Source organism: Eptesicus fuscus, chromosome 21 (genome assembly GCF_027574615.1).
Source record: "Eptesicus fuscus isolate TK198812 chromosome 21, DD_ASM_mEF_20220401, whole genome shotgun sequence".
NCBI lineage: Eukaryota > Metazoa > Chordata > Mammalia > Chiroptera > Vespertilionidae > Eptesicus > Eptesicus fuscus.
Window position 1 is genome coordinate 41,591,235 of NC_072493.1, and position 23,938 is coordinate 41,615,172.

The window sequence follows — 23,938 nt, forward strand, 5'->3', positions numbered from 1 at the left end:
ACCAAGGTACATGCCCTTGACGAATCGAAGCTGGGACCCTTCAGTCCACAGGTCAATGCCCTGTCCACTGAGCCAAACCGATTAGGGCAATAAAAAGATATTTAAAAAAATTAAAAGAAAATAAAAAAGCTGGCTGACTAAACTAACATTGGGTTCACAGTTTCCTTCAGAATTCTGTGGCCACTGGTCCATCTGTGGCATTCAATTCTGCTGTGAAGTTCACGGCTGGCCTGATTCCTGCCCCTCCTTTTCTATGGATGTCTTAAAGTTCAGTAACTAACCAGAATATGTACATCTCTGCATTAGCATCAATCTTAATACAACATTTGAGGCTGTACGAATTTGTTGAAAACTTAGACCAAAAATATCCTCCCCAAACCCGAAAAACCCAGATGTCCTGTTGCTCCGGCCCCCCAGTCCCTCTGAGAAGAGAACCGAGACTTCCAGGCTCCAGAGGCACCTCTCAGAAGTCAGCCACTCCCACCAGCACGAGCCCTGCCCAGTGAGGTGGCCTCTAGAGCATGCCCAGGGGCCCCGTGTCCTCTGGGAGGTTGCTGCCCTGCTCAGGCACCCAGATCCTTTGACCCCTTACCCATGTGCACCGCCCCTCCACGAAGTATTTGCAGATGACTTTGCCTTTCTTGTCAGACTGTTGGTGGGGCTTGTCATGATCACGGCTCCGGTAGCTTCCACCGCCATCCTGTTAGGAACACAGAACACACAGTGTGAAGGTAACTAACGGGGAATGAAAAGCGAGGGCGGTGAGGGCCCCGGCGGGTCAGGTGGAGACCATCTGAGTGAAGAAGAGTTACAGTTGTTGTCTAGCAGCCAGTTCCATCTGACACCGCGGCCATAGGAGTCTGAGCCCACAGTATGGAATGCTGCTTGGATGAGCAAAGCTCTGGCACTTGGAGCTGTTGGCAATGAAGACTCGAGCACACACACTTGTGCAGGAACACACTCACCTCCTGGAGGCAGAGGCACGGGCCTTCCTGTAAAACTCTCCAGGGATAACTGAGTGGGTCACCTAGAACCTTCCAAGTCTTAGAGACTTGTCAGGGGTGACTGCAGGTGCTACAAAGACGTGGTTTTAAAAGTCAGAGGGTCTCTTACTCTGGCCAGTGATGCTCAATGGTTGGAGCATTGACCAGCACACCGAAAGGTCGCCAGTTTGATTCCCAGTCAAGGACATGTACCAGGGTTGCAGGTTCAATCCCCAGGCCCTGGTTGGGGTGCGTGTGGGAGGCAACCAACCAATATGTCTCTCTCACATCGATGTTTCTCCCCCCACCTCTCTAAAAATCAACGGGGAAAAAATATCCTCGGGTGAGATTAACATTAAAAAAAACACACAAAACACAAAAGAGAGGGTCTCGCCAGCAGCGCATCCCTATGAGAGAGGATTAGTGCTTACTGGCCCTGTGGGGAACGGCTACTGGGAGTAGGAGGCCAGGGTCAGCCTTAGAGGACAACTCATTAAAGGGAACAAAAATCCAAGGAGGGGCCTTGGCTAAACACATCAGATCAGAATGAAGAGTTGACTCACGCCCATGTCATCGTCATAGAAGTCATCATCATCATTCATTCCACCCTTGTTCATCCCTCCTCGGCTGCCACCTCGGCCTCGGCCACGGCCCATCCCTTTGCCACGGCCTCGGGAACCCCGGCCTCGGCCTCGATTTAACCCTGCGGAGGAGAGAAATGGCGTCAGCCACTGCCTGTCCCCAGAACCCAACTCTAACAGCTGCCAGGAGCCCCACCAACTTCTGGGGCCCCTGCCCACCTCGTCCTCGGCTATCCTTGGACCGGCGGTACTGGTTTAGCTCCTTGGAATAGTCGTCATAATCCTCATCTCCCATTGGCTCCTCACTTTCTCCATACTGGAATTTCAGAAAGCAGAGAAAGGTGTCACATGGGGAACAATGAACACTGTCCCTAACTATACATTTTGCTCCCTTTGCCTTTTGGTTTCAAGGACAACTTCAGACTCAGAAGAGCAGGTGAGAAATCTGGGCCTCGGGCCTGTGTCCCCTCCTCACATGACCCAGCCTGAGCATGGGTGGTCTTAATCCTTTCTGTGCAGTCATCAGTCTTAAAACTCCCACCCCCTGGGCAAATCCATTAGGGCACCTCTGTACACAATGGACAGCTGTGCAGCTGTAACGAAGAATGCACAGAAAGGTCTCGGCAGGGACACGGCAGTGAGTGTGGCAGTTCTCTGCGAGAGAGGAGTGTGCCCGCGCGCGAGCACGCAGCGCAGTGAGTAAATAAGCCCCCGACTGCAAAGGCCTAAAACATCTCCAGAGCCGCTCGGGAACCTTGTCTCCAGGGACGGGAACTAAGTCGCTGGGAAATCAGTGGGAAGAAGATGTAATTTTCACAGCTCACCCTTTGGTATCTGTTCAGTTTGAATCTTATGAAAGTTTTTTCAATTTCAAAATCATACATGAACATTTAAAACACATAAACCTGCTTGCCATCTGATGCTTGCTTTCCTCCTTAGTCTTACAGGCCACCCCCAACAGTACATGCAGCCCACCAGCCATTCCCCCATTCCCGGGCAGCAGAAAACCTTACATCCATCTCATCTTCATAAAAGTCATCTTCGTCTTCTGGGTGGTCTCCCATGGAGCCTCTGCCCCTGCCTCGGCCGCCCCGGCCCATGCCTCGGCCCCGAGACCCTCCGCGGCTTCCTCGGCCCCGATAGCCCCTGCCACGGCCTCGACTGCCTGCACGGTGATTCAGAAAGTGAACGCCTGAGCGGGAGTAGACCCCACCAACAAGAGAGATGTTAACCCATTGTTTGCCCGAGGTCAATCATTTCATCCTCCTCTCCTCCTCCAAGAAGCCTTCCCAGCTCCCCCAGGCAGACTAACGGTCCCCCTGGTCCCCTCGATGGGGTGCCTCAGCATTGTGGGCACACGGCTGCCACAGCACTCACTACACTGAAAGCTGCACTGGACGACAAGGTGGCCACCAGCCACACGTGGCTACTGAGCACCGGAGACGTGGCTGACCAAACCAGAGATGCTGTGAGTATAAAGCACATCTGGATTGCAAAGACTCAGTGGGGAAAAAAGGGGGGAATGTAAAATATCACATCTGCCTAGTTTGCAAACGTGTTGAAATAAGGTTTTGAATGTATAAGGTAAGTAAAATATATTGTTAAAATTCATTTCATCTGTTTGCTTTTTAATGGTGACTACTAGAAAACGAAGTCACATGGTGGCTTGCATTCTGCTTCTACAGGACAGCACTAGCCTAGAATCTCTCCAAAGAGCAAGGCCTGTCCAGGGAGGTGTCCGTGAAAGACTGCTGAAAAAAAGGATAGGCGGCTACTCAAACAACAAGCTGGGCCTTAGGCGGGGATATGAACCTCTGAGCTGGAAGGTTCTGGAAGCCCCCTTAGGGTGGAAAATCTCACTGGCAGGAGATGGTTCTAAGAGGCTAGGCTGGGCCTCTGGTGCTCTGCCCTCCCCCACCATCCTTCTAACTGCCAGAGTTCAAGGTTCAGAGGTGTGGCCGGCCCACAGGCTGCAGTCACACCTTGTCAGGTGATATGAGCTGAGGATGGGGGAGGGAGCTACTGAGGGTTGGGGAAGCCAACTGCCAGCCACCCTGGCCCAGAAGTGAGAAGCTGTGCCTTTTCTTTCCACTCACTGCTGACCAGGAAGTGAATTTTCCCTCTCTCTGCCTCATACCAGCCTGGCCCTCTTCTCACATGGCTAACGCCCCCAAGCCTCTCCTTCCGTACTCATCTCAGCCCCAAATGACTGCCTGTCTCTTCTCCTGGACGGGAGGCTCCGTGAGCATGGAGACCACCAGGCCTGTCCCACTCTGCACCGCCCCTCCAGCCCCACCCCCAAGTCTGCTCAGACACCCTGGAGCAGAAGCTTGGGGTCTCACCTCGGCCCCGACCGCTGCCCTCCTTGGCACGCCGGTACTGGTTCAGCTCTTTGGTGAAGTCGTCGTAGTCCTCCTTGCCCATATCCTCTTCCTCGTCGCCCTCATACTCCCCGTACTGCTCGTTATCATAGTCGTCATACATGCCGTAGCCTTTGCTGTCCATCTTAGAGTAGGACTTCTTGGGCAGGGACGTGCTGTGTGACGGGGGGTACTGCTGGTGGGACTGCCAGGGAGAGGAGGGTGAGCAGGCCCCAGGGCCTTGGGTGCAGACCACCAAGACCCTCACTATCCCTGGGAGAGATACCATCCTCAAGCCACTGGGGGACTGGTCCCCACCTGAGTGAGATCTAAGCAGTAGGCCCAGATGTTTCTGTTCTTCAGAAAGGGCCACAGCTTGAAAGAAAATGGAGAACAGACCTCACAATCCCTGAACAAGGGAGAAAGTAGTGGGGGGGGGGGGGGGGTATTTCCCAGGGCTATAGAGCAATCTCATTTTGGGAGGAGGCCTGGTAGGCAGAAGGGGTGCTTCCTGGTCAAAGTTTTCCTGGGGTCTTGGAATTCAATTAATTACCTGTTTGGCAACCAAACTAGAAAGCCATTTCAAATGATGCTTTCCCAAGTGTGCTGGTGCCAGGAGATACTGGATCCAGTTAAATATGTATAATATATATATATATATCACACACACACACACAAATGGAAGCCACCAAAATGTCCTCAGGCAATGAATGGATAAACCAACTGTGGCACATCCAGACAATGGAGCAAAGGCCACAGGAAGAGGCGGCATCAAGAAGTGCTAGCAGCATGGCTTATAGAGATGGGTCACTAACTGGGTTCAAACCCCCATTCCTGCACTTCAGAGCTCTGAAACCTGGCTGAAGTTTTCTAAGTCTCGGTTTTCTCACCTGTAAAACGGGGATAAAGACAACACCTAATCTGCCCAGCTGGTGTGCTTAGTGGTTGAGCATTGACCTATGAACCAGGAGGTCACAGTTCATATCCAAGTCAGGGCACATGCCCAGGTTGCAGGCTTGATCCCCAGTAGGGGATGTGCAGGAGGCAGCCGATCGATGATTCTCATTATTGATGATTCTATCTCTCTCACTTTCTCTTCCTCTCTAAAACCAATAAAAATACATTTTTTATATATATATATAAAAAGACAACACCTAATCTTGCAGGATTAAAATTTGTGTCAAGTGCCATGCAAGAATGCCCAGCAGAGGGTAAGGTGCTTAGTAAGCTCAGCAGTTTTACTCCACGGAGCCCCTGACCAGCAGTCACTCACCGGCACGTACGGGGGGCTGTACTCTCTGTACTTGCGGTGCCCCTTCTCGCTGGGGCTGAAATCTGAGTCATCGGAGAAATCGGAGAAATCATCGCTGGAAGAGGCATGGCGCTGCAATGACAGAAAGTGGACTTAGCGGTTCTGCTGCAGGCAGGCCACTCTGGCAGTCAGCCCCGGGGAAAGCACTGCTGGAATGTGCCGGAAGGGTCTGTGCTCTCCGTGAAACACCTACCTACGGGCACTGAGCAGCAATGGAGCATGAGCTATTGATCCAATTTGAGGAAGGAGACAACACCACCATTAGGAGTGCTCTTTGGCCCGATAAGACAAGCTCGGCCCCTGGGGCTCTCCGCCAGGTCCAGGCCCAGGAACCCTCCGGACCTACCTTGTGCTTAGATTTCCTCCTCTTTTTCGATCTTCTCTTCTCTTTCTCGCGCTCTTTCTTCCGCTTCCGTTTCAGTCTCCTGTGAGACTTTTCCTCGTCGGAGTCGCTGTGGTGCTTCTCCCCCTTTTCTTTCCGGCTCCTCTCAGGGCCTCCGGAGGTGTCTTGGGTCTCCTCTGCCCCATCATCCTCCAGTTCACCTTCTTCCAACTCACCATCTTCCCTACAAACCAACCCCAAAGCCAGCATGAACACAGGTTTGAGAGGAACACAGGTCCGAGGGCTCTGGGCTGGCCAAGGCTGGCAGGAATGGAGGGCCAGACTGCTGTGAAAGAGACCTGGAATCCCTGCCAGAGGCCTTGGAGGGACCTGGGGTCCACTGCCCCCCATCCCACCCCAACCCCCCTCCCAAAGGACTGCATCTGCTCCCAGCTGTCCTGGCTGGGGGCAGGGGCGGAGGCTGGGGCTGGAGTTGGGGGAGGGGACAGGGACCGACACTGTTGGAGCAGTATTTCCCAAACTGTTCCCTAGGACTCGAATTCTAAGAAGAAAAGGACGAGGTTCTGTGGTCAAGTTAGTTGAGGGAATCCCCACCTTGGGGAACCACCATGCTTAATGCTGTAACAGAAGTTCCCAGAAGTCCTACAGTCAAGACACCTGAACAACTGGCTTCAGAGCACTTCTGAGATGCACTTGACCACAGAAGCTGCTTCTCTCAGGGAACACGGACCAGCATCCCACCCAGGCGCAGCGGCCTGGGGTCGCCACTGGGCCCCAGAGCTATGTATGTGCCCTGTGAGCTGAGGTGGTAGCTGTGCACAGTGCAGAGAAGGCCATGCTTCTGAACCAGGGGTGGCCTGCAGATTCCTGGGCCCCACAGGCAGGCCCGAGGACACACTAGTGGACAGGCTCTGGGGTCTGACCCACACCCTCAGCTCCATGGCCCTGGGCTGGAGGCAAGGGGGGATTGAGAGGCTAAAAGGGGTGAGGGGAAGGGTCCCAGGCCCCAGACCCCTTGTGAGGTCCCCATGACAGCCCCCACCTGCAGCTCACCCTGTTTCCCACCTGACTTGCCTCACTTCTGGGTATCCCTTCTGGCCCCCCAGTCTAGATTTCCTAACTTTTCAACTCCCCCCAATACCATCCTACCCCTAGTTATTAAAAAACAGAAGCGCTCTCCTGACATGACAGATGCTGTGAATAGGACTCTAAATGTCTAAATATCTATGGGGTGGGAGGGTAGGTAGGAGGTGAGGGGGGGGGGGTTGGGGATAAATAGGGTTAAGAAAGTAATAGCTGGGAAAAGAATCCAGTTTTTGAGCCAAACCCACAGACACAGTACTCACAAGCACAGAAGCTGGTTTTAAAAAAAATAAATAAAAATTAAAAATTTTTTAAATGTTCCCAAAGTTCCTCATGCATGACATGGAAAAGTATGTAAGAGGGCATAAAAAATGACTTCTTTATCAATTAAACAGGACCCGAACCAAATGAAGGTAACAGAGTAATGGAATGAAGCGACCCAAAAGGCTACCAAAGGGAACTAATCTGGGCAGAAAAAGCCTCGGCCGCTCAGATGGCCCAGGGTCGGGCGGAAACAAGCTCACCAGGCAGCTGCCGGGAGCGCCGGGCTCTGGCAGGCTTTGTGGGGAGACAACGAACAGACTACTTCTCCGAGGGCCTTCACGGACCTTTCACTGTGTCACTCCCTCCGTCTGCCTTGGTGCTGCTCCCTAAACGTCAAAACCTTCTCATTCCCAGTTCAGAGGGGTCAGGTCAGCTTAAAACAAGTGGCCCAGCCCCACAGATACCCCAGCAGAGGTCAAGGGCAGCTCTCAAACACACAATGCCAGACACAAAACTTGAATGTTTCAAAGGAAACAACACAGAGAGATGACCGATGTGCCTCTCATGTTGTTTCCTTGTCAGGGCCAGGTTGTCCTGGGCTGGCCCCACAGGAAGACGCCCTGTCAACTTTGGAGAAGGCAGCATTCCTGACAAGTGAGGCACCTTCCGGCTCGGGTGTGGCCCACAGAACGAGGGGTGGCACCAAGCAAAGCTCTCATGGGACGGAGGCAGTTCTGCTGGAATGGCCTCACCCACAGTAAAAGTGCCACTTGACTGGGGAAACTGGTTTTGGCCAGCTCACCAACCCAAGGGAGACGCTGTTCTTCAATGGCATGGCCAATTCCTGCTGTCTGGTGTTGGGAGGTCACTGGGAGAGTGGTTTCTGGAGACAAGAAGATGTGTGCCTGAGGGGAACACTGGGGCGGGCCAGGAGAAATACTGGGAGAGCCAGACAGACTAGACGGGCAGGCACACAATGGAGCTGGGGAGGCCCGGAGACAGTTCGGAGAGGTAGAGGCTGGTATCCACGAAGAAAAGCTATAAAGAGCATCCCTCTCAACACGTTAGTCTGGAAAGGAAAAGGTGAGAGGGACATGGGCAGAAAGTACCCAGAATCCCAGGACAGGGATGGAGGGAACAGAGTTCGACAGGAACTGCCTAGGCTCCTCGAAGTCCAGATAAAAGACATAAAGCCCAAGGCTGTCAACAGCAAAAGAACCTTCTGGAACCAGAAAGCCTGCAGAGCAGAAGGGATAGTGGGACGCCGTCACCCTCTCATTTCAAACCGGAGGGCGAGTAGGTGAAGGGACTAGTCGAGGTCAGACAGCCGGGGAGACACGGAAAGCACCAGAACTGACTTGTTTCCCGCCCCTCAGCCCTGTTCTCCCTGGTCGGTGAGGCGGGAAGGGAAGGGGGAGCCCTCTCACCCACCGCCTACTTGATCCACAAACATTTCTGAGCGTCTCCTCTGTGCCAGGTCCATGAGCGCCCCCTTTTCTGCATCGTCCGAATTACCAGAAACCCAGTCCACAACGAAGCCTCTGTGACACAGGGCTCAGGCAGCTGAGCCAGGGCGGCTGGCACCTCCCGACACGCCCTCACCTGCGCCCGCTCCTGGGCAAGGACCCCGGGCACGGCAGGCAAAGGGCTTGCCCAAGGTCAGCGTAGGCCTCCATCCCTACCCTGCTGCTGCACGCTGATCTAGACCAGGCCCAGGCTGCTCTACGGCTGACACCTGGGGGTGGGACCACCAGAGACCAGCCAAGCGGCTCCAAAGCCTTTGCCATCATCAGGAGTGACTGCAGAAGAAAGCCTTTCAAATGCCAAAGGTCTTACCAAGACAGGCCCACGCCACAAAGACTTTCAGCCAAAGAGTTACCTGCATAATCTATATTAACAGCCCCCCTCATATCTGGGCTGAGTGGGAACCTACCACAGACATTTTCACACGTTTTACAAAACGGGTAGTGAATACTTGAAACTTTGTTTCCTTAGATTTGGGAGAAGCTGAAAAACAAATAGGATTTTTAAAAATCTCTGGTGGTTTATGAAGGGGAACAGGATACTGGAGGGGACACTGGGGCAATCACATTCGATTGAGCACTGCGCATTCTCAGTGCCGGCTGGCCGCAGCATGCTCTCAAAACTCCTTAGCGCCCCAGGCAAACTTCTGTGCACCTGAGAGGATGCCCTCTGCTAACAATGGGGAGACCCAGCTAAATGTCCTACATGAATACGGGGTCTATTTCCTTCGGACTGTTCAACAGAAGGAAAATCAAACTAACCGGGACAGGCAGAAACCCTGAGGGCCACAGGAAGGACTGCACAGAGGCAGTCTCCACAGAACAGCAACCAGGTTTAAGCAGCGCCACTTCGCAGGCTGCCAGCAAAATCCATGTCAGAGCGGGATTAAATACCGAGGGAGCACGCTTAACAGACTGTGACATAATCCCCCAAGAAAAGTGGGGGAAGCCCCACTGCGCTAATCATTTCAATCAAGACCCGCCAAGCTCTCTTGAGACCAGCATGCAGGAGAAACCCTGCAGCGTTCGGCCTGGGCAGAGACCACCTTATTCCCAGAGCAATGTCCCCGGACGGCTGCAGCAGGGCCGACCTGCCAGAGCCGTCAGGGACAGGAAACCAGTCATGCCTGGAACAGGCACCTGGGAGGAAGTCAACACCTTGCCTAGAGTCAGATCTGCCTTTCAACTCCTGGACTAAACTTCCGGGGCATTTAAGTTTCCATTAGCAGAGCTGGTGACAGCCAGCTCCTCCTCTCAAGTCAAAGAATGTATCTGGATGCCCATTCAGCCAACTCCACAGGACGAGAATCATGTTGGGTTCAATCACATACCAGGGGCTTGGCAGACAGCACTTTTTGCGAGTTTCAAAGTAGGCTAGCCCCACCTACCAGCCTACAGATTTGGGCATCTGGCTTTTTTCTGCAGACCAAGTAACTCAACTAGCTCTTCCTCTTCCCTAGACTATGCTTTTGGTACACATAACCCCAGCCTTGGTTTTCTCATCTGTAGAATGGGATAACTATAGTACCCACCTCAAGGGATTAAAGGAGATAATATGGACAAAGCCCTTGACATGGAGGCAGGCACAAAGTAAGTATCAGACAAATAGTAGCTCCTGTTTTAAGAACCAGCGAGCATGAACGTACCTCTGCTAGATTAACTCTACATTACTGGCTGCATGCTCACTGGGAAGCATTTCTCTAAGGAAAAGCTACAGGCAACTTCCCTTTGGGACCACTGCCAACTGCTGGTCAACAAGGTCCCGACTTCTCTCGATCCAATACCATCCTGTCCTAACAAATCCTGGTGAAACTGACAAATGGACATCTCCCCTTTCTCAGCTCTAACCTAGGCGGTACCAGAGAGTAATAACCAAGTGGCTGACCAGGAGGGAAAGGCACAGGGAGAGCTGAGCTGAGCTCTAGGGAGAAGGGACAAAGGTGCCTCACACAAACAAAGCTTGGCAACATGGAAATTCTCTGAACAAGAGAGAGGGATGGAAGTTCAAAGGGGCTTGGGCTTGTGAATCCACCTGGTTACAGAGAGAGAGAGAGAAAGAGAGAGGGAGGGAGAAGGAGGAGGAGGAGGAGGAGGAGGAGAAAGAGGAGGAGGAGGAGAAAACTCATGGGAGCAGTGGCTATTTACCTGAAGACCATGAGAGCCCTTGACAAGAGACGGCTAGGTTAATGTGAAGGTCAGGGTTATGATCATTAACTGCCCAAACTCTCAACAAATTGCCTGGGTAGGCTCTGAATGACCCATTAACTAGGGACAAAATTACAAAAATTACAAGGAAGCTCTGCCTCTTCAAATGATTAAAGACAGGCCTAAATGCACAACCCCCAATCCGACCCTGGGGGACAGTCGTTTACTAGGATGGAAGGCTTTCCTTTAGAAAATTGGCTCAGGGCTCGTGCCTGAGACCTCGGAAGGCGGAGACCTTCCCTTGATTTAAGACATGAAACAGCCCTTGGGAGGGGAACCTCACTGAGGGATTTTCAGAGGCTGGAAACTCTTGAAATAAACCTTTGGGTCTTGCACATGTTTTTCAGTGTCCTTACAACCTAGGTTCATCGACCAGAAATCAAGAGCAAATGGGCTCTGTTCCTCTCTCTCCTTCAACATTCCCAGCTGTGGTCATAACTGGCTCTGTGACATCGCACTATTTCCATGGTAACATGCTCACATCACGGATGCCCCCGCGCTGCAAGCACAGACCAATGACAGGAGAAGAGAGGCCCAACCACCAGCACCCTGGGTCACCAGCTCGCTGAACGCCTCGCTTCAACAAGAGCGGGACAGCCTGCAGGTGCCAGGACCCAGATCAGAGCACACCTGCTGCCAAAAGTCAATGTGGCGGAAATGGAGAAATCTGACCCCGGACTGGGTAGGTGAAATATTAATTAATGTTAATTTTGTTAGGTATGATTATGGTGAAACGAGGTAAGATCTGGTATCTGCTTTAAGCTATGTAAGGGAGATGGAGGTAGGCGAGATGAATCAAAACTGGCAGAATGTATATCACCGGTCAAACTGGGTGATGGGTATATGGTGATCTATGATACTATTTTCTTTTCTCTTGAATGTCAGAAAATTTCCATAATAAAAAGCTTTAAAAGATGCCCTAAGTAGGGACAATCTCAGCAAGGTAACGAGAGAGTGTCAAGGTCCTAAGAAGTTAACTTTCCAGCAGAGCGCTGGAGGCCTCACCTCTCTGCCCTGGTTTCCTTGACTACAACGCCTGCCTGGGTACCTCGGAGTCTTATGAAGTCCAGTGCCTAAACCCTACCTAACACATGACAGGGTTTGGGTAAACATTTGTTGAATGAATGCCTGAATGCATTAGTGCAGGAGCAAGTATTCATTCCAAACATTCTGTAGCATCAACTTCCATACAGGCACCAGGCTGCTGAGCTCCCCCCCTTTACTGAGCGCTCTCTGAAACCCACTAACAAACCTGTTCCAGTGATTCATTTAGTTGTCTGGTTTACAGAAAAGCTAACTGAGGCTCAGAGATGGGAAGAAATTTCACCCGTAGGATCAAAGCAGGAAGCAGCAGAACCGGAGCCAGAATCTAGGACTTTCTAACTCCAGGATCCGTTCTTAACTGCTACCTTGAAACAATCAGAAATTACCTGAGGAAGAGTAACTTACTAATCAGGCCAAGTGATAAAACCACTCCTCCCCTAAAGTTTATAATTGAGTTGGAAAAAATAAGACAGAAAACATCCTAAATCAAAGTGTTCCAATAAATGCCAAAGGGAGGTACTAAGTAAGACACTGGGTAAGTTCCTTCTACACTCTGTTGCTCCCATTCCAACTGTGAAGGGAAGGCAGCGGTGGGGCCCCAGGGTGGATGGAATTCTTATGCCAAGAATTCCCTGAGACCATGTGAATCAAGTGCTTACCACCAACCTAGCCCAGAACAAATGCTTGACATGAGGCCAATAAGGTCCTTGCAACAATCAAATGTGGGGAATTGGGACATTAAAAAATCTGATCAAAGACACTGGAATAGTTAAGGGAATAAGAAGTACACAGCAAGGCCCAAGGAATCCTAGTGAAAAACCAAATGGGACTTACCCAAAGACAGACAGAAAGCAATGAGAATCCAAGGGAAAGAAATGCAAAGTCCCCTAAATGCTAAAAGGAATGCTTCACCCCCAAGTGAGTGTCCACACTGGGGTTCATCAGAGCACACAACCCACGTAAACAGAACATTTCTGCAGAGCTTCCAACAAACTGACCAAGCAAATGCCCGGCCAGCTACAGGATCTTAGTCAGTGTCACCGTCTTTGAGTAGCCATTTTTCCTCTCCCACTCGTTCTGAAAACAGTTCCTGTACTTGATAAAGGTCTCTCTGATCCAAGTTTCTCCTGACAATCAACCTCTGAAATCTGCTTCTCAGCAACAGAGTTTCTTAACCTTCTCACGCCAACTATGCTTCAGATTGCTTAAAGCTGGAAAGATGTTGGTTGGCGTCCAAGGACAAGCGATGTCTATCATTCCAGAGAGGAAAATCTAACCAGTTAACCTGTGAACTAAGACTTCTCCTTGTTTATAATCTTTTCAGAGGAATCAATGTGGTTTCATTCAACCAAGACAAAGTATTAACATTTTTCTATTAAAAAATACCTGGTCTATTACTTCATACACCACTAAAGAATTTCTTACGAAGGACTGCAATTGGTTCTTTGCAAGGGTACTTGATGTGAATTTCCAACAACCTGCAGCTACGGTTGCTGCAGTTCTGACTCAGCTTCACGATGATTCCATTGGCCAAAAACGCACTAAGTCGTCTCCCAGTTCAAAGTATTCAGCAGGTAATGGCAAGGCAGATCCACCAGAAACGAATACCAGATTTCCACGACAAATACGGTAACAATGTGTTAGCTAGTTGAGCCACTCTCTGTGTTGCTACATGGACATATACAGCCACACAAATTGGAACAGAATGGAACCTGTCTCTGTTGGCAGTCACCCCAAAGGAATGGAGACATCTGTAATCATCCCAGCTGGTGTAATAATGAATTGTCTCAAAACCAACTCCTAATTGATGCCAAGTGAAAGCACTGTGTACCCATTAAAATATGGGATGATTAAAGGAATTTAGTACATTTGAAACCTTTAAAGAAATGTTAACTGCAATTAACTGTATACAACTACTAACTTCTGGTCACCTGTGGGCTCCTGGAGGCCTGGGAAGAAAGAGGCTGGCAGTCACTCCCAAGTTTCCGAAGCCCAGCACAGGGCCAGGTACAGACTGGGCAGGTGCTGGGAATAGATTCTACACACACACAGCATCAATCTCAGCACCCCACACCCTCTTTGTCCATGTCATCAACATAGACATTGGGTCATGTCCCAGGCAGCAACCTGGATCACTTAAAACTCTCACAAGTCATTGAGGGGTTGTCTTTAGTTGCAAACTCATTCACCAAGTGTTTAGTGGAGCTTCCTGATAGGCCAGAGAGTGAGTAATGATAAAGCATCCATGATGGGTGTATCAAGGGAACAGATAAAAGTGGCCACCAGTGGCCCCCCCACCCCAGGGATCCGGCCTGCCTCTGTTGCTGAGGCTGCGGTTCCCAGGATTGTTTTGGTGTCCTGAGCAATGGCAGGGCCTGGAATCCCAAGGAAACCTAAGCCCTGGTGTCTGTTAGGAAAATGAGGAGGGCAATCCTCCAAGCCACCTGCACCAGACATTTAGCCAAGTGACACTGGCATCTGGGTCCAGCTCCCTTGGGTCAGGCTATGCAGGAATGTTAGTTGCGATCCACTTCTACACTGGGCTTCAAGAGTCTCCAGTTACTTCTAATGAATGAAAATCCCTTCGATTTAAAGGCTCGAAAGCCCAGGCTTGGGTGTCTACATCCACTGGAAGGAGTGGAACATGGATGCGGGAACCACAGCAGGTCCCAGAGGGGCAGTAGCACACCCCATTCTCTCTGGGGCCAACTTTAAAGGGAATACCTGTATTCCCTCCCATTCTTCCCCACCACCTCACCACCTCACCACCACAACAAAAACGAGGACCACAGCTGCTGTGCGGACGTACCAGGCACTAGGCACATTATACCAGTGCAGGGGCCAGCAAACTTTTTCTTTAAAGGGCCAGAGACTAAATAAATACTTGAGGTCTGGCAGTTTCGGTCCCAACTACTCAATTCTGCTGTTTAGAACAAAAGCAGCCACAGAAGATGGAAACGAATGGGTGTAGCTGTGTTCCAATAAAACTTTACTTACAACAACAGGGTGGGTGGGCTGGCTTTGGCCAGGGAGCCATAGTTTGCCCCATCCTATTCTATGTGCAGTGGTTCTCAAACCTTGACCTTGACCCACATCTCCTCCTCTACATTTCTCTCAAAAGTTTCACAAAGTCACCTTTAACCTTTGCTGTACTCTGCTTTTTCTATCCTCTTCCATTTCTTTATTTTTCAAATGTAGGAGACAAATCAATACATGGACATCGCATCCCACTTACGGCTGCATGCTGCAGTTGGGAAAATTCCATACAAGATCCAGGATAGCATATTGAGTATAGAGCTCAGTGCAGGCCGCAGGGTTCTAACTCTGCCTCCACACCCACTAGCTCTGTGACCTTGGACGAGTGACGTCAGCTCTGTTTCAGTTTCTCAGCATACAGCTGTCGTGAGCCAATGCAGATGCACTCAGAAGGCCCCCGGCAGGATGTGAGGATCTTCACGTGACAGTTCGGCACTGTCACACATTTGGGAAAGCCAGAAAACTGACTGACTGAGGAGTCTCTTCCAGTCTGACTCCCACATTCCTGGCCTTTCACCACCTCCCACCCTCTCTCTACCAGAAGAGGACCAACTCTGTGATGGTGGGAACAGGCAGCAGCCATGCTGTATTACGCTTTATGGCCTTGGAGTTTCTGGGACAAGGGAACCAGGTGCTGAGCTTGCTGCTGAGCTAAGGTTTCTCTGATGGGCCGGCCAGTGACCTAGACACTTAAGTGTCTGACCTTACAACTCATTTTTAAGGCATTTACCTTGCAGCTGGGTATTAGGAGCTATAGAAATAACAGGAACTTCTTACTATGGCCAGAAGCTGCAGAAGGTAGGGCAGACACGGCAGGGAAATATGAGGCCTGTTAAAGGCAGTACCAACCTCTGCCCAACTCTAAATAAAGTCCAAAGGAGAGAGGAGCTCCTTGCACCTGCCAAAAACTTTTCTGCTCCAAGAAAAGCACGGGACAGGCCTGGCTGCAGAACGGAAGGACAAAACCTTAACTGACTCAGCCAAATGACCATGGGGTGGAAGAATCCGAGAGCTGGGACAGGCCGGGCTCATTGCTCTAGAGGCCCTGGAGAGGGTGACGGACTTGCTCAAGGTGATGTGACTACCTAGCAGTGGTGAGGTGCTCGAGGCCTGCTCTCCCAGTTCTCAGGAGGCCTACCAAGTTTGTAGCAGACTCAGATCCTAATAGCAAAAGATGAACACAGGAAGGTAGTCAGCATACGCTTAGACAGCATGACTGTTCTAGCATCTACAATAAGGACATTATGCAAGCAAGAAATGCCTTAAGATGGCTCCCACTTAGTTTCAACCCCAGTCAGCTCCTTGCCATTGAACAAGCTGGCCAGAAACCTACAAAGAGGAAGACAGACCTCCCTCAAGAAACAGATGTTATTCTTACTTCTTGTTAACACATCGGACTGTAAATTCTATTTACAATTTTCCTCTAGTGGGGTCAGCAGGGAGATAAAGAAACCAAGACTCACTCGCTGAATGCCAGGCGTTGTGTGGGTGTCCTGTGTAAGCCCATTTGACTGCAATGACCCTGAGAAGCGAGCGTTATCATCTGTGCCCACTGCACACTGCAGGCAGGGCCAGGCCCGAGCGCAAGCTTATCTGCCTCCAGAGCCCACACTGTTCTTCCATGTCCTGCTGCCCCTCGATGTCTGGAAGATGTCACCACTTGCCTTACACATAAGAGCTGAGTCACCAATTCAGACACATAAGAAATGACAAAAAATACAAGATCCTCTATCCAGAGCAATTTGGCCAGAAGGAAACTGCTCTAAGCAAATTATTCCAGCAGCAGGATGTGACCACGTTCATCTTGCCATCAACTGACCGTGTCAGAAATTTCTTTAAAAACTGCCCATGTAACCTCATATCGTTACTAAATGGGGGGAAAAAACCTCAGTCTTCAAAACGGCATCTTTGTGAACTACCAAAAGCAAAACAGGTCTGCAGCCAAGACTAGGCCGATATTTAGAAAGCAAAATCCATGAAACCTGGCTCCCCGATGTCTTACCTTAATTTATCCAAATGAACTTCATATGCCGCCCAGACAACGAGGCAGCTTTTCCGCTCTTCCCATTAGGTTTTAATTATGAAACCAGCCTCAAACCACTTATTCTGACAGGATCCCCTCCACCTACAAGCAGATTGCTGCTACGGGTCCTTGAATCAGCTTATTAAATACCAACTGCCAGAAATCTCAGAATCCATCCTTTTCTCATTATATCAGAAATGTTGCCACAGTACATGCAAATGCCTTGCTCGCTTAGAAACTTAGCAATCTCATTATTTGCTCAATTATTTTCTGTCACTCAACCTCCTAACCTGGATCAGAACCACTCACTCTGGTCCTAGAAGGTATCCACAGGGACCAAAATTAGGTTGTCTGGGATAGGGTATTCACAGAGGCCTGGCAATAGTTTCTGTAGCAATTTCCACCATAGAAGTATTGACTGCATCTGGATCTGGCCTATACAAGATGGTTCTGGGACTCAACAGCCACAAAAATGTTAACGGAATAAGGCAACCCTGAGACATCCATTTCCCTTCTATCAGCAAAGGGAAAAGATCGAAGAGAAAGGAGCAGAGGTCGAGGCATTATTAAAGATAAACTAGCCCAATACGAAATTGTCCATGTTCAACTGGACAGGAGCATCCAAATTCAGAGTCAACCATTCATCTCTAACGTGCCAGGTACTCAACAGCTGGGAAAGCCTTCATTTCCGCAGGTGCCAAGTTTTCCCTTGGGAACAGCCTTCCTGGCGAAGGAAAAGCCACCTTTGTGGCTTCAGAAAGTAGCTCTATGTAAGAACAAAATGCTGGCTTCTCAAGATCAAAAATCTAATGAAACCCTATCTGGGAGACAGGACAGATTGTGAAATAGAAAGCCCTTTGGGGGAATCCTATTATTTTCTTCTGAAGAGCAAATTTGAAGGGAATAAGAAAAATAGGGGCTTTAAGGACCAGAATATCCATGTTTTCCTGGTCACAATGATTTTGTTTCTACTGGGAGATTTTAATTGCTTTCAGAGTAAACCTCTCCCCAGAGAATATAAAATTTTACAAGTGTATGAGAGTTGCCATTAAATCAGGTATTCTGAGTGACACCCTTTTTTCTTTTTTTTTTTTTTTGCAACATCCATTAATCTGAATTTTAACTAATACCGGTACATCAGTTTCGGGAAGAAAAAAGGCAGTACTGTGACATTTCAAAAACAAAGGCTACCAAAATAGTTTGACGTAATTACTGGGGTTTCTTGGATTTGATACATGAGATTCCTTTGAGAATGTAAAAACAACAAACCCTTGTGTTGATATGCCTGAGCGCTTTTTAAATGTTTAGGGAAATGTTTTTAAATTCGATATAGGATTGCTCAACTTCTGAGAAAAGAAATCCTATTTCCTTAACATTTCCAAGTAAAGTTACATTAGCATCCCTCTGCAACTTAGTAGCTCTTGAACCTTGGAGGGATCATCTATAGCACCTGGTTTCTGCACTTGGCTCCTGGAGGAGGAATTTCACATTTTCGGCTGACCTTGCGCACTGGAGAGTGTGTTCAGTTTGTGCTTCAGACATCTTTTTTTTTTGGCAGGATACTGTACACTGTGGACACTTCTTCCTTCCACAATAGACTTTACACACCTAAGAGCATCACCTCCCCGCAGTTAGGTTGTGAACACAATGAGAGGAAGAACAAGTGGCCCACTGAATTGCAATTTACATGTTTCCTCATCTGAACGCAGTGAACTTTCTCTTCTCCCAAGAATGGAAAAAAGGAAACCTGATCTTTCAGAGTGGAAGAGGGCTGTGTGTTAAAAAGCTTTCTCTACCAAAGTATGTCAGGGACCAAAAGTGGACCAGAGGGAAAACAGAACTTCAACGTGTTTTGTCTTTTAACAGGAGAACTTATGCTTGTAAAACACATCAGAAGTACAGTGTTGGGTTCTGCAAGTCATTTCTGTCGCTGTTTTTTTTCCTTGTACATGTCGAGAAGGGGGACTGGGGGCTGAAGGAAGTGTTCTCTCCACCATGACTGGGCGTGTAACACGTTTGCATCAACTTTTCACGATCAGGCATGTGCTTTCGAACAAAGAACAGTGGAGACAAGGAGAGGAGACTGGGTATTGACACTTTACAGATTTGGTGCTTCAACAGTACTTTACAAATGACTTGCTTAATTTAAACGTCCATCACCATAAGAGACATTGGAGTAAAATGAGAAAATCGGATCTACTTGAACCACAATCTTTTGGGGGAAGGGGGGCCAAAGGGAGGGAGAGCACTAAGTTGAATGCAGGTATCATAAACCAAATTCAGTAACTTTGTCTCCTACAAATGGACTTGAAGTATCCACTTTCTTCAAAGATGAGGGCTGGAGACAAAGCAATGAATTGAAATGACAAGAGGTATACCAAGGGCTTGAAAACATACGGGCCTTTTTACGTTTTTGTCATGTTACAGTAACACTTTTTTTTTTTTTTTTTTAGAAAACTGTGTACGTCATATTTTTAAAAAATTAAACATCGAAAGGATGTGCAACTATAAAAGGGCTCAACAGGGTTAGAATCCTGATTTGAACATATAAATTCACTCTCTCAAGCATCACTTTGATCTAAAGGCGAGGAGGAAGGCAGGCAGGAAAGGGACAAAAAGAGGGAGATAATTGAATTACTCAATAAAAGAGGCTACTTACCATCCCAACCCATTGTAAGACATACACTTCTGACATAAGAGAACTCCTTAGAGGTCGAATAAAGCGTGTAAGCACCTTTGAGTAATGCACCTGCCCCCAAGGGGGGCCCGGAAGCCCAACGTGGGCTGAGCGGAACAGACCTTTGCTAATCTATTTCCTGGAACTGGAGTCAGGCTGCGATGGGCTGCGATTCCCAGGACGATACATTTAATTAGAACAAAACAGAACAAAACAAAACGGAAGGAAAAAAAAAAAAAAAAACATGGTTGTAAAAGCTCACCAAACTGCTGCACTTGTGTCTCTGAATGTGGGTGGCATTTCTTTTAAAAGGCAAAGTATGGTCTGTGGAGGAGAAAGGGAAAGGGGGAGGTGGGAGTGGGGAGCAGGGGCTATGGAGCCTGGCAGGGAAGCCCTAGCTAAGACCCCTGCCTGGTTGGAGGGTGCCCGGCGACCCCCAGCCGGGCAGCGCCTGGACAGCATCTGCCCGGGGCGCGCCCTTCCCTTCCCCTCCCCGCCCCGCCCCCACCCCCAGGCTCGCTGTCCTGCCAGCTGAAACCCTCCTTCCACCTCCAAATCCTCTCTCTGCCCACCGCGTCCCCTGCCCCGCCAGGCAAGGGTGGGCGAACCCTGCACCCAGCCTGGCGCTGGGGCAGGGGGGCCGGCGGGGACGGGGGCCCCGACCTCGCCCTGGGTCGCGCGGCGCCGGCCCTGGATCACCCTCCAGAGAAGGGCGTGGGGCGAGCCCGTTTCGCACTTAATAAGCGGGAGGGGGGCGCTCCCTTCGCCCCGGGCCGGAGCACAAGGAGCCCTCGTTTTCTCTTCCGGAAGGGATGGCGCCGCTTTTCAGCCCAAAAACAGGCGAGAACCCCCGAGAAAGAGGGGGCCGACTTCCTCTTCCCTCCGAGGCAGGGAAACCAAACCTCTCCCACTGCCCCCCAAAAAGCCCGCATCACCTACCTAAAAAAAAGCGAGGGGACCCCCTCCCTTTAAAGAAAAACACGGGGAAGGGTCTTCTTCCCCAAAATCAGGCAGGGAGGGACTTCCATCAAAGGGGCTGGAGGTCCCCCCACCTTTTTTGCCCCCTAGGGAATACCTAGGAGACACCTCCCGCCAAAAAGGAAAAAGAAAAAAAATAGTGCCAGGGAGCCCCCACGTAAGGACCCCCCTCCCCAGGAGGAGGATGGGAAAAGGACGGAACGAACCCCCACTTTCTGCCTCCTAAGAAAGCTAGGACACCTTTCCAAGTAGGGCAGGGCACACCTCCCCCAGGAGAAAGGATACTGCCGGGGCTGGGAGACCCCCAACTCCAGACCCCTAAGAGCGGGGCTGTGGCTCGAGATCTCCCCCGAAAAGGGGTCCGGGGGCCCCTCCCCCATCCCCGTCCCTGAAGCCAGGCGGCCGGCAGGCGGGCCCGTGGCTGCCAGCTCCGGGCGCAAGGGCAGCCTGGACCCCCCGTGGGCCGCCGGCGCCCCCTCCCCAGGGCGGGCGGGCGGGCGCGGGGGGTCCGGGGGGCGCCTCCTCACCTTCCCCTCAGCATGGCGCCCAAAAAAGACAGAGCGAGAGCGAGGGAGAGCGGGCGAACGCCGCGAGGGGGGGTAAACGCATGAGGCCAGGAGAGAAAGCAAGCGAGAAAGAGCGAGCGAGCGAGAGACACCCACCGACCCCGCCCTTCCTCCTCCTCCTCCTCCTCCTCCTCCTCCGTGGCCCGGCCCAACATGGCGGCCGCCCCCCTTCCTCCTCCTCCTCCTCTTCCTCCCCCCGGGGACGCTGCCCCGGCCGGGCCGGGGGCCTGACCTGTCGTCAGGGAGCGGGAGGCGGTGGAGGAGGTGCGGGGTGGCCGGGCAGGCGTCGGGGGAACACGGAGGAGGCGAAGGCGTTGATGGCGGCGATGGCGGCGGCGGCGATTCTGATGGCGGCGGCGGGGGGGTCCCGGGCGCGGCCTCCATAGTTCCTTTGGGGGGGAGGGGATGTTAATGCACGAAAAAGGACTGCTTGGGCGTGGCGGGAGGGGGCACACTTCAGCTCTGAGGGCTCCTGACAGGAATGGGTATATTATTTTTTCGATTTCGGAATCACCTCTGCGCCGACCTCCGCGTGAGCCGCGCGGCCTAGGCCTCGGCGGGCCGCTCGCCGCCTGCTTCCTTCGCAGCCCGTCCCTGGGGTCCCTCGCTCACGGGCGCGGAGCCCTCATCTGGGCGAGAGTCCCCCACCCCGCACACACACACACCCGCGGGCCCGGGAGTGGGACACCGGAGTACAAGGAGACTGGTGGGTGGTTGGGTGTAATTAGCGCGGGCCGCGCGCGATTGAGCAAGCGAGGGGAAGGGGGGGGAAGAGGAGAGCGAGCGAGGGGGGGTTAAGAAGAAAAGGATTCTTAGGGAGAGAGAAACGGGGCCGCGGAGACGGGCCGACTGTCTGTCTGTCTGTCTGCCCGCCCTCGGTGCCCCGGCTGTCCGGCCCCCGCCGCAGTCAGAAATTCACACAAAATGGCGGCGTGGCCTGGACAGACTGAGAGGCTGAGGCGGGAGGAAGGGCGAGGTGGGAGGGGGAACTGAGAGGCGGAGGCCGTGTCACGTAGCGGAGGGGGGCGGGCACAGGCCACTTTCCCGAAGGGCGGCGGAAAGAGCCGAAAGGCGCTGAGCGGGAGACAGGGAGAGGCGGAAAGTGTCGAAGATGACGATTGGGGGTGGGGCTAGAGAAAAAAATGGGAGGTCCCTGAGAGCCGGAAATAGCCGAAGCGGATCGGAACTGGGAAACAAGGAACTGAGGTGATCCGGAAAGAGCCGAAGGCGGCGTCGGGGTGGGTGGCAGGAGACGGAAACAGCCGAAAAAGGCCGTGCGCGGGTAATGAGATTTAGAAGGAAGGAGCTGAAGGGCTGGCTAGGGAGGCGATTAATTAAGAGGGTAAACGATTTTGAGTAATTCGCCCGAGAAGAAGCAGGAAGAACCGAAAATTGCTAGCTTGAGGGAAAGCGGGAAGAGTAGAAAGTTTTAGGTGGGAGGATGGGAGGGAAGGAAATCGGGCTACGGAGAGGAAAAAAATAACCTAAAGCCGGAGGCCGGGTGCTGGAGTTGTAGGTTTCCGGAGAATGGGAGGATGGAGCCAGGCAAGCCGGGAGATGATGTCATTAGGGACCTCGGTCGATGACGTCATCCCTGGGCGGTGCAAGAGGGGCGGGCTTTGGTAGTGCTTTGGTGGAGTTTTACAACCTGATTAGTAGATAGAAGGCTTTCAAATGCTAGACTTGGAAGTACTAAACGGATTCGGAACAGTATAAGAACGTAAAATTCTTTGACCCTCATAACTATACTCAGGACAGATACTATTATTCCCATTTAATGGATACAGACTGAACCTGGCTCAAGGTTATAGGATTAGGCATAAGCATCACAATTTTTTTTTTAAAATCAGCGCTGGCATTTCATTGCCTCTTATGGGTAGTCTATGGACCTCTGGTAAACAATAGGAAGCATACACCCTGGGGGTTTATAGAAAGTCATGACCTCTTGTTCTGAGAATTAGCTCTTGGATTATTCGTGGATTCTATGAAGACTGAATGGCCACAATCCCAGGTGATGATGTGTTATGGGACACACCAGACGATGAAGTGGGCAGACCCAGCTTCACTTCATCATCATCTGGAAATGGTATTTGAGACTGAACTCAGGCAGGTAGGTTTACATCCTGGGTCCCACTTCCCAACCACTGGTCATAGGTTGATTACAATGGATCCTTTTCTTGGGAAAGGTCACCAATTCACCTTCATTAGAATAATAATTTGTTGGGAATTGGTGTTATCCCCACCCCCCTGCCCTATTTCTGCCAGTAATTACATCCCTGGATTTTACTATTTTCATGGTATAACTTTTTAAAAGTTAAAAACGTGCCCTTCACACAAAAACATTGTTAGCATGCATCATTGATGTTATTCCCATTAATGAGAGAAACAGCAGAAAAATAAAGCTTGTTCACGGAAGGACCTTGAGGAATGAGTATGTATAGACTGAGGGGGAAAGAATGCAGGAATTAGGTTGGAAAGTTTGATACAAAACTGGTTAATGACGCCCTGGCCGGTTTGGCTCAGTGGATAGAGCGTCAGACTGCGGACTGAGGGGTCCCAGGTTCGATTCTGGTCAAGGGCATGTACCTGGGTTGCTGGCACATCCCCAGTGGGGGGTGTGCAGGATGCAGCTGATCAATGTTTCTCTCTCATTGATGTTTCTAACTCTCTATCCTCTCCTTTCCTCTCTGTAAAAAATCAATAAAATATATTTTTTTAAAAACAACAAAAAAAAAAACAACTGGTTAATGTCTTTCAAGGTTGTGTTTTCTGCCAGACAAAAATCATTTGAAACTTGAGAATCTCCCATAACTCTACCAAATCTAAATCCTAATGAACAATTAAATGATAAGTCAAAGTAACATCTAGAATGTCAGAAGGACTTTGTATTATCAAAGCATGAAGAAATCTTGCCTGATGGGATTTTCTGGTCTTTTAATTTTTCTCATTGCCTAAAAGAA

General features: G+C 50.6%; 2 protein-coding genes and 1 pseudogene across 4 annotated transcripts in view; 2 read left to right on the forward strand and 1 right to left on the reverse strand.

Moving 5' to 3' along the window:
- Nucleotides 1–21,722, reverse strand: part of ZC3H4 (zinc finger CCCH-type containing 4) — a 33,434-nt gene extending 11,712 nt beyond the window's left edge. The window contains exons 1-9 of one of the 3 annotated variants that reach the window (XM_008154433.2): nucleotides 21,493–21,722; nucleotides 21,211–21,367; nucleotides 5,583–5,802; nucleotides 5,198–5,308; nucleotides 3,907–4,129; nucleotides 2,578–2,729; nucleotides 1,784–1,880; nucleotides 1,547–1,686; nucleotides 593–700 (exon numbers count right to left, since the gene is read on the reverse strand). In XM_008154433.2, coding sequence (XP_008152655.2) covers nucleotides 593–700; nucleotides 1,547–1,686; nucleotides 1,784–1,880; nucleotides 2,578–2,729; nucleotides 3,907–4,129; nucleotides 5,198–5,308; nucleotides 5,583–5,802; nucleotides 21,211–21,362 — 1,203 coding nt within the window. In that variant the 5' untranslated portion in view covers nucleotides 21,363–21,367; nucleotides 21,493–21,722. Of the gene's footprint in view, nucleotides 1–592; nucleotides 701–1,546; nucleotides 1,687–1,783; nucleotides 1,881–2,577; nucleotides 2,757–3,906; nucleotides 4,130–5,197; nucleotides 5,309–5,582; nucleotides 5,803–20,939; nucleotides 21,025–21,210; nucleotides 21,368–21,492 lie in introns of those variants that run through there. The other 2 variants (XM_028129628.2, XM_028129626.2) reach the window with 2 other exon arrangements.
- SAE1 (SUMO1 activating enzyme subunit 1) overlaps nucleotides 11,182–23,938 on the forward strand; it is a 105,821-nt gene continuing 93,064 nt past the window's right edge. Inside the window, exon 1 of the mRNA XM_054711180.1 lies at nucleotides 11,182–11,336. The gene's annotated coding sequence lies outside the window, so the exon portion shown is untranslated. The remainder of the gene's footprint in view (nucleotides 11,337–23,938) is intronic.
- On the forward strand, nucleotides 13,216–13,455 carry LOC103297698 (cytochrome c oxidase subunit 7B, mitochondrial-like; annotated as a pseudogene).